This window comes from Carassius auratus, chromosome 2 (genome assembly GCF_003368295.1).
Source record: "Carassius auratus strain Wakin chromosome 2, ASM336829v1, whole genome shotgun sequence".
Lineage (NCBI taxonomy): Eukaryota > Metazoa > Chordata > Actinopteri > Cypriniformes > Cyprinidae > Carassius > Carassius auratus.
The window spans coordinates 17,466,203-17,476,738 of record NC_039244.1 but is presented as its reverse complement, the minus strand read 5'-3'; the positions used below and the strand labels follow the sequence as shown (position 1 = coordinate 17,476,738).

At 38.2% G+C, this 10,536-nt stretch overlaps 2 protein-coding genes and 1 non-coding gene across 3 annotated transcripts in view; 2 read left to right on the top strand and 1 right to left on the bottom strand.

The window, feature by feature from the left end:
• Positions 1–10,536, bottom strand: part of LOC113118562 (nuclear receptor-binding protein 2-like) — a 465,395-nt gene that overhangs the window by 309,347 nt on the left and 145,512 nt on the right. The window lies entirely within an intron of this gene.
• On the top strand, positions 97–10,047 carry LOC113118488 (ATP-binding cassette sub-family F member 2-like). The gene is made up of 15 exons (XM_026287712.1): positions 97–178; positions 944–1,126; positions 1,614–1,826; positions 1,921–2,103; positions 2,513–2,684; positions 2,893–2,988; positions 3,406–3,508; positions 3,607–3,702; positions 5,230–5,349; positions 5,473–5,562; positions 5,655–5,765; positions 5,842–5,904; positions 8,359–8,487; positions 8,562–8,765; positions 9,552–10,047. Exons 2-15 carry the CDS (start codon positions 982–984, stop codon positions 9,666–9,668), a joined length of 1,842 nt encoding a protein of 613 aa, XP_026143497.1. The 5' UTR covers positions 97–178; positions 944–981; the 3' UTR covers positions 9,669–10,047.
• Positions 3,069–3,186, top strand: LOC113041284 (small nucleolar RNA SNORD89). Its single transcript, XR_003275372.1, has one exon. It is a non-coding gene; the product is annotated as a small nucleolar RNA SNORD89 (small nucleolar RNA).

Genomic DNA, 10,536 nt, shown 5'->3' with positions numbered 1-10,536 from the left:
CCGTGAAACAAAACACGCCCATGTATTCTTCCATATGCAAAGAAGTGGGTGGAGAGTTCTAAGTTCTCGGCCTCTGATTGGCTGCCATGCCGGTATCGGTGACACGCGCCTTACCGCTTCTAGCGCGAGCCATGAGACCGCTTCTCCGCTGCTAGCGCTTCATCAAGAAGAGAGCTAGGTAAGACAACGGCCTAATTCCATTCAAGTTGGTTATTTACACGTGCTAACGCCCAATTTCTAATAATCAATGTCCATAAAATCTCATACCTCTTCTGCTCATGTAATTTAGTTCTCCGGACATCTTTTGGATTAACTATATAGTTGTACAGGCCGTTAGCTCGCCGGCTAGCTCGTGGGAACAGATAACGTTACTCGCGTGCCCTCCTCAACCAGTTAAACATGTTTTTTCGTTTGATGGGGACTTTATTTTACTAAAGTTACTTATTTTATCACAATTTGGGTATAAACTGCAGTTGTTCTATGTCCAGGGAGCAAGATCCAGGAAACACGGTGTTTTACTGCTAGAGTTAGCATGGTTGGTGAAGTTGTTAATTGGTCGGGCCTTGGAGTTAGCAGACACGTTTTATAAGAGTAGCGGCTTCGCTATTTCTCTATCTGTTTTTTTTTTTAACTCATCGCGATATCCTAGCTGTAAAGTACCGATAAGTATTTTTGTTCCGGTATTACTTCATCCTTGCAGTTATTTGCCTACACTGCGTCAGGGAAAAGTACTGGCCGCCTCCACGTGACCAAAGCCGGACCACCGTCTTTCGGTGGATGCTAACACGAGACATAAAACAACCCTGGGAACAAAGAAGTATTTTTAGGCGAATCTAATGTTGATTTTAACAGGAAGTACATTTGGGAACAGTGTGCACTTTGTGATTCCCCCCCCAATAATCTCTTAGAGCATCTGATCGTTTTGTTTGTCTTTCTCCCGCAGGTTTCGGAGGGCGTTTTTTCCTGGTATTCACAGTTAAAATGCCATCTGATTTAGCAAAAAAGAAGGCAGCGAAGAAGAAAGAAGCAGCCAAAGCTCGTCAGCGTACAAAGAAACCAGAGGATGGAGTGAACGGTGATGCAGAGAAATCCGAGATCCAGCAAAATGGAGCGGATGAGGTCAATGGTGAGGCAAACCATTCAAAGGCGGTCTTAAGGCCTGTTCACAACCAATATACAGTGTGAAAATTTGGTGCTATTTTTTTTTTTTCGAACGATCGTCATAATTATTTATATATAGAGAGAGCATGAGCAAGGATGTAACAATCTCTCTTCATTGTACTGCGAAGAAAACTTGCCAACAAATAAAATTTGTTTTTGGTCATGTGCCCAAAGGATTTTGCCAATTGATGGAGAATAGCTGTGAAAGAATAGAAACCTGGGGCTTTTCTTTCTGCATCTGTTATTTGATAAACAAACAAACAAAAAAAAATCTGCTTTTCTATAAGTGCAACCTAATGTTAGAGTGGCCTTGCATTTTTGTTTAGCCCATCTGTTGTTTTTATACATTGGTCTGAATTGACATTGCATGTGCTTTTATTCAGGATATTTAAAACCTGATTCTCATCATCCTTCTTACTCCATTTGAATGTTCCCTTCTTTTTTTTTTACAGGGGTTGCCAGTTTGACGAAGGAGCTGGATGAGTTTGAGCTGAAGAAAACCGAGGCTCGGGCAGTGACCGGTGTGCTGGCATCTCATCCCAACAGCACTGATGTGCACATCAGCAGCTTGTCTCTCACCTTTCATGGACAAGAGCTACTCAGTGACACTAGTTTGGAGCTCAACTCTGGCCGTCGCTATGGCCTTATCGGACTCAATGGAACTGGTAAAGTTGGTCAAATAGAGCTCCTCTTGGTGGCTTTATAAATTACTTCCATTGGCAGGCTCATAGATAACGGACTCGTATCCAAATTGTGTAGGCAAATCCATGCTGCTGTCAGCGATTGGTCACAGGGAGGTGCCGATTCCAGAACACATTGATATCTACCATCTGACCCGTGAGATGGCTCCCAGTGAGAAGACCGCTCTGGAGTGTGTGATGGAGGTAGATGAAGAGAGGATCAGGCTGGAGAGAGAAGCTGAAAGGCTCGCTCATGAGGACTGTGAGTTTAAATCATTTTGATCAAATGCTTTTGGCATATTTTAATAGGATTAGTTCACCTAGAAATGGCAATTGGCATTTACTTCTTCAAACCATACTTGTTCAATATGAATTGTTTTTGATTCAAAAGAGTCTGAGAACCAGTGATGGTATAAGAATAAACGTAATGAGTGTTTAATGAACATTTTTGCCAGTCAATACATTTCTTTAATAGGTCAGATCAATTTAAAAACTTTCCACGTTTTCATAGGAACTGTTTTTGTAACAGCTTCCTTTCCTAGGCGTGGTATATTGAACATCTCCGCTTGAGAAGACTCCTTAATTCTGTTCAGTTTTTAAGGATTCTCATGGTTGAGGAACACCTGTAATTTGTGAATGTAATTGTTTACATCTTGTTTGGCAAACTTTAGCTGAATGTGAGAAGCTGATGGAGCTGTATGAGCGTTTGGAGGAGCTGGACGCTGATAAAGCTGAGATGAGGGCCTCACGGATCCTCAACGGTCTCGGCTTCACTAATGCTATGCAGCGGAAGAAACTTAAAGACTTCAGCGGTGGCTGGAGGATGCGTGTTGCTCTTGCTCGGTGAGCTTTCAGAATCTTATCCTAATGTTAGAGCTGCTGGGAGATGATGAAATAAAAGGCCGAATGATAGCGCAGTTGCTTTGTGCTAACTGTGCAGTGACAAAAACGGTACGAAGCGTATTACTGATCCCTGTGCATTTCAGTGAATGTGTCTGAATATTTTTTTATTTGCATACGTTTAAACTCATGTTTTTTCTGAAATCTTCAGGGCACTGTTTCTCAAGCCTTTCATGCTGCTGTTGGATGAGCCAACAAACCACCTTGACTTGGACGCATGTGTGTGGCTGGAGGAAGAGCTCAGCCAGTAAGTTAATTAAAAAAAAAAACAAAGGCTGAGAGAATGTTGAATAAAAGGGTTAATATTTCTGTTTACTGTGGATTGTTGCTGATGAAATGATGTTAACAAAAGGCCGAATTGTAGCTCTTCCATCAAGCAGTTTGTTCTTGATATGGATAGAGCTTTGACAAAAACTAGACCGAAGCGTTTAACTGATCTGTCAGCACAACCTAGATGCAATTTTGTTTGAAGATATTAGAGTACCACTACCATCTTCTAATCCTAACACTGTAGTAACACATAGTATTGTAATGTTAACAAGTGCACCTTTAGTGTTGCCAGTGTTATATTACAACATGCATTCTGTTATTGTGATGCAGTTATTTACAAAGATCATGCTGAGAGCTATATGCTCAAGTTTTTTTTTTTTTTTTTCACCGACAGGTTTAAAAGAATTCTGGTTTTAATATCCCATTCTCAAGACTTCCTCAATGGTGTTTGTACCAACATTATTCACCTGCACCAGCGCAAGCTGAAATATTACACGGTAAAGATACAAATTCTGTCCCCTGTAAGCACTTAGGGCTGATTTCCTATAATCACAAATGTGCAGTTTCATTTCATCATTCATCCTGTTCTGTGAAGGGTAATTATGACCAGTATGTGAAGACCAGAGAGGAACTGGAGGAGAATCAGATGAAGCGGTTTAACTGGGAGCAGGACCAGATAGCACACATGAAGGTAAACTTCTAAATGTACATTGGCAGGGTTTAAAGTTCTCCGGCACCATGCCGCATCTCCAGTGTCCGGCACTTGGCTGTGAGAAAAAAAAAGTCACCCTGCATTTTTGAAAACACTTGATATCGTTGATTTCACGTTCAAGTTCATGAGTTTGCCTACCAATGTATGAGAGGAACACAGCTTTCACTCTCAACCAAACTAACATAACTAGTTTTTGCTCTTATAAACATGGGATGCACATTAGCTGATGAATGGAAAAGAAGCCTGGGTCTTGAGCACGACACCTGGAAAAAGCTGCGAGGTGCAGTGGTCAAAGATTTCCATCTAGCATCATAATTACATAGAAAAGCAATTTTAAAAAGCAGCATAGCTTTGTAATCATCTCTGCATGACCTATTAACTGTAATTTACCAGCAAAGACTTTGTGTGAAAGGGGCTAAGTTTCTGACTTTGCATGTGGCCAAATATTAAAATTAAATGGATTTAAGTGTTGTTAAATCACATGAAACATCACCAAGCAATTGGCACCCTCTGCAGGTATTTTTCATAATTTGGCTTATTACATTATGAATTTAAGTGTTGATGAATAAAACCATGTACTTTTGATACTTTATTTGAGGCCAATTATTGCCTTATCGTTACGTGTGTGTGTTATGTCTTATTAAAACCCCTTTTTCCACTTCCAGTTCTATTTGTATTACAAAAAAATATCAGATTACTCGCTTGTCAAAATAATCAGGTTACTTGATTAGCAAAATAATCATTAGTTAAGAACTAGACTAAAACGTTTCAGAGTAAGTTTCGTGCTCTGTGCCTTGCTCAAGGGCACCTAAGTCATGGTATTGAGGGTGGAGAGAGCACTGTACATGCACTCCGCCCCCCCCCCCCCCCCCCTACAATTCCTGCCGGCCCGAGACTCGAATTCACAACCTTTCGATTGCGAATCCAACTCTAACCGTTAGGCCACAACTTCCCCTGAAATAGCTCATAATTTCCGAAGTGTATGAAGGGAAAAGAAATCAGTTTGAATAAGGAAAGCTTTAACTTTGCTTTCAGTTCTTGGACCACTTTAATGTTTTTGTTAATTGAACTGTAGGTTTTTTTTTGTAGTCTATCTTTGTATATTTCCTTTATATTAATTTCCTGTTATTTAGTTTACCATTATTTATTTTGAACAGAGCAATTTCAGAAATGTAATGTTTTAAGGACAAAGCAATGTGTTTACACCATATTGTAGTGAGTAACCATTCTTGGAATTGCTGTTTCAAATATCCCACAATAATCTTTAGTCTGGGCCTGTCAAGGGATAATGGCAATGGCAGATATGTTACTAATAAGTTGCAAGGAACTGTAATTTGTCTTGAATAACCCCGTGTATGTGTCTGCCCTTGCAACCCCCAAGCCCCGGGAGAAAAAAAGTTCAGGCTCAAGTCCTGCATTAGTAAACATGCTAATTTTGTTACATTTCTCTAACTGCATGGCTTGTGATTGATGTGGTTATCTAAACGTGATCCTGTTGATCCTCAGAACTACATTGCTCGGTTTGGTCACGGTTCTGCCAAGCTGGCCAGACAAGCTCAGAGCAAAGAGAAGACTCTACAGAAGATGGTTGCCTCAGGTCTGACTGAGCGTGTTGTGAATGACAAGGTAATGAAAGAACCGTTTCCAATTGATCTCAGGCACAACTCTACGCATTTTGCCTTTATTTGTTGCTGTATATGCTGGCTTTCAGTCAATAGTGAAATGGCTCAAACTACCTTTTCCTTTCAGACTCTGTCATTTTATTTTTCTCCCTGTGGGAAGATCCCTCCTCCTGTCATTATGGTTCAGAATGTCAGCTTCAGGTATTCGGAAAATATGGTATGCAGGTCTAATAAACAATACAACATTTGTCACTCTTTTGTTGCATCCTTCTCTGGGTTGAGGTTCTCACATGTATCTTTGTTATATAGCCACATATTTATAAAAACCTGGAGTTTGGAATTGACTTGGACACACGGGTGGCCCTTGTAGGGCCTAATGGGGCAGGCAAGTCTACTTTGCTGAAGCTCCTTGCTGGAGAGGTAAGGCAGATTTTAACAGATGCATTTAACTTTGGTTTTAGTATTGTGGTTTATAAAATAGCTTCTCTTCTTTCAGCTCCTGCCCACGGATGGTATGATTAGAAAAAACTCCCATGTGAAGATTGGCCGATATCATCAGGTCTGTTGGCTCATGACATTTATGTAGTAATGCAGTAATTATAATGGATCAGGATCATAATATTGAGGATTATGGCAATAACTTAAATGACCAAATTAAAGGTTTAGTTCACCCAAATATTAAAATTATGTCATTGACTCACCCTCATGTCGTTCTAAACCCGCAAGACATCCGTTGATCTTCGGAACACAGTTTAAGATATTTTAGATTTAGTCCGAGAGCTTTCTGTCCCTCCATTGACAATGTATGTATAATATACTGTCCATGTCCAGAAAGGCAATAAAAACATCTTCAGAGTAGTCCATGTGACATCAGAGGGTGAGTTAGAATTTGTTGAAGCATCGAAAATACATTTTGGTCCCAAAATAACAAATTTCGAGTTTATTCAGCATTGTCTTCTCTTCCGGGTCTGTTGTGAGCACGTTCAATGATGCTGCTGATGCAGCATCATCATAAGTCAACAGACACAGCAGTCACACTCACAACAGACCCGGAAGAGAAGACCGCGCTGAATAAAGTTGTAATTTTTGTTATTTTTGGACCAAAATGTATTTTCCATGCTTTTAACAAATTCTAACTGACCCTCTGATGTCACATGGACTACTTTGTTTTTATTGCCTTTCTGGAAATGGATAGCATACCGTTTCAATGGAGGGACTGTGAGCTCTCGGACTAAATCTAAAATTTCTTAAACTGTGTTCCAAAGATAAATAGAGGTCTTACGGGTTTGGAACGACATGAGGGTGAGTCATTAGCTGTATTTCCACTGTCGGGCCAGTGTGAACCAGGACTTAAAACGGGCCAGGCAGGGCTAATGGCCTCGGGCCAGTAGCACCGATGCCAGAATAGTGCAGTGTTTCCACAGTTGAGGCTGAAGCTCCACTGCACTTCAATAAAACACGCCCTCTACACACCTCTCAGAAACAACGTCACGCAACCCTGTCATTTCACCAACAAAGATAAGTTATCAGAAAACTAAGAAATAAGTCACTGGAACTAGGGCGATCACAAAACAAATATGATAAAAGTGGCCGTTGGTTTGCATGCTTTGTTAAACATTAAAAAGCATAGATGTTTTACTGTAGAATAAGTGATACATTGATCATAATGAATTAATTTATCAGGACTCAAATCACACAAATTTATTTCTATTTTATTTTTAAAACTCATGAAAATATCCTGCTTATTCAGTTGAGTCAGTTTCTGTTTACAGTATTTTCCAGACTATAAGTCACACTTTTTTTCATAGTTTGGCTGGCCTGTGACTTATAGCCAGGTGTGACTTATTTATCAAAATTAATTTGATATGAACCAAGAGAAATTAACCAAGAGAAAACCGTACCATCTAAAGCCGCGAGAGGGTGCTCTATGCCGCTCAGTGCTCCTGTAGTCTACACGGAGCACTGAGTTTTCTCTTGGTTCTAAATAAATGCGACTTATAGTCAAGTGTGACTTATAGTCCGAAAAATACGGTATTTGTATCTGCTGTAGCATATACATCACATTAAGAATGAATGATATCTCTATTTTTATAAAAGCTTCCGAACAAAAAAACATTATGAAAGGCTACGTGGAACTAAACTCTCGAGATGAGACTTACGACAGATAATATAAGTTACTAAATACAATATTGTGATCGAGAATAAGCTGACGGTCACATTTACAGTGTTTACTGTGGTAATGTTAATGTCTTGTATGGTGATTTATAATCCACATCGGATCAAGTTATTTCAAACACACACTGCTGACTGAAAGTGAGTTTTGACTCAACTTATTTAAAAACTTTTTTTAATGCTGGTTTTATAGCTGTTAGCTTTCTGAAACTCTCTATTTTTATAAAAGCTCCCAAACAAAAAATCATTATTATATTTTGATATCTCGAGACTAGATTTGACAGCTAAAATGTTACTAAATAAATACACAATTGTGATAGAGAATAAGAAGTTGACGTCTAATTTCTCAAATAGGTTGCATTTACAATGTTTACTATGGTAACATTAATGTTTAACGTCCATAGTCTTTTTCATCGCTTTTATAAAGTCTTTAATACTGGTGTTAAAGCGGTTATCTTTCTGAAATGATCTGACGCTATCCAGACTAAGAGAAACTCTGCCTTTGTTCATGACCACTCCTCTAGCCCCAGCTGGCCCGCTTTGGCCCAAGGTTTTCGTCAGGCCAAAAAACCCTGGCCGTTAGCCCCGAAAAAGCCCAGAAGAGGCACAATCAAGCCCTGGAAGTTACAGTGGAAAGGCGATTGGCCCTGGCACACACTAGCATGCCTGGTTAAAGCTCGACTGTGGAAACGCGGCTATTAATGACATAATTTTAATTTAAAATTAAAACTTAAAACATAATTTAAACCAACCATTTAATAACTTTAATATTAAAATGCCTCCAGAAAATTTGAGTTTATTGGGGCTTTAGACTAGTTTTAATAGTATTTAACTTCTCTAGCATCTAACAGAGCAACTGGAGCTTGACCTTTCACCTCTGGAATACATGATGAAGTGTTACCCTGAGATTAAGGAAAAAGAAGAAATGAGGAAAATCATTGGCCGCTATGGACTCACCGGCAAACAGCAAGTAAGGTTTAAAAAAAAAAAACTACTTTAACCTGCAAATATATTTTACTTATGGACACATTCCTTTTAAACTAGGTGAGCCCTATTCGGAATCTGTCTGATGGGCAGAAGTGCCGTGTCTGCTTTGCCTGGTTGGCCTGGCAGAATCCCCACTTGCTCTTTCTTGATGAGCCGACCAATCACCTTGACATTGAAACCATTGATGCTCTGGCTGAGGCGATCAACGACTTTGAGGGTGGAATGATGCTGGTCAGCCACGACTTTAGGCTTATTCAGCAGGTAATGTGAAGGGTTAAAGTTAGTTTTTAGCCTTTCTTGTACACGTGCTGATCATATAATTAGAATATCATCAAAAATTAGATTTTATTTAATTAATCATTCAAAAAGTTAAACTTGTATATTATATTCATTCATTACACACTGACTGATATTTCCAATATTTATTTATTTTAATTTTGATTCTAACTGATAATGAAGGAAAATCCCAGGTTAAGTATCAGAAAATTTGAATATTGTGAAAAGGTTCAATATTAAAGACACAAGAAGAGACAGAAGAGCTGAAGGCCACTATCAGATCAACCTGGGCTCTCATAACACCTGAGCAGTGCCACAGACTGATCGACTCCAAGCCACGCCGCATTGTTGCAGTAATTCATGCAAAAGGAGCCCCAACTAAGTATTGAGAGCTGTACATGCTCATACTTTTTATATTCATACTTTTCAGTTGGCCAAGATTTCTAAAAATCCTTTCCTTGTATTGCTCTTAAGTAATATTCTAATTTCCTGAGATACTGAATATGGGATTTCCTTAGTTGTCAGTTATAATCATCAAAATTAAAAGAAAAAAACATTTGAAATATCAGTCTGTGTGTAATGAATGAATATAATATACAAGTTTAACTTTTTGAATGAAATGAGTGAAAATCAACTTTTTGATGATATTCTAATTATATGACCAGCACCTTTAACTATCTACATTTAACTATAATTTTGTCTCTGTCAAGCTAATAAAGATGACTTAAGGTCTTTCTTACTTTGTAGTAATATTGGTTTGTTTCCTTGCAGGTGGCTCAGGAGATCTGGGTTTGTGAAAAGCAGACCATCACAAAATGGAGCAGGGACATTCTGGCCTACAAGGAACATCTAAAGTCAAAAATCGACAAACAGATGCATGATTTATAGCCAGTAGAGCGCCCATAGAGGGCAGTTCCAACATCTCACCCAATGAGACTATTGCTCTCCAGGAAATACAAGCATGCTGGTTAGACTTCAGATACAGTGAACACCTGAGTCGCTGGGCTTTCAGTGGAAGTAGCTGTTTTTTTTTTTGTGTGTGTTTAATCTGCATCACAGTATTTGGTGTTTACTTTCAAAATACCTTTTTAAAATCATGGGTGTGCACTTCATTATTTTGTACTAGAACAGGAAAGGTCTATGAGACAAAGACTGTAAGATGAATGATGAAGTAAACTTCAAGAACTGTTGATGAGTTTTAGTTTTATCAAATATAGTTTAAAGCACTATTTGCATTAAATCCTTATTAAAAGTGTACATTTATTGATTTGGCTTGGACATTTTTTTTTTTTTCTTTTATTTCAAAATCTTTCTTCTCTCTACATTTTGTTGAAGATTTATTACCTTGATTTCTTACAGTACCAGGATCATTATGGATCAATGTCTGCATAGTTGAATAATCCTAGCTGCCTCTACCTTTTTAGTAAAACTAGGATTAATAAAAATGTATTTTTAAATTTTAATTTTTACAAAATGTTCAATAATGGAGGAAAGGGGATACATACAGCTTGGATATTTTTACTCCTAATAAAAATGTTACTCTATGTATGTTAAAGCTCTTATATATCAGCTGATTCTGATATATAAAATATTCCTAAAAATATGAGGTTTGTCCAAAATTATAAAACATCACTTAATACTTTAATTTTTAAAAAAAACAAGCTTTTTTTTTTAAAAACAAAATTGTCTCAATAGCTACGTTTTGTTTTTATTTAAAGGTCAGAGTGACTCCGAATAACATTTATTCAAAATATTA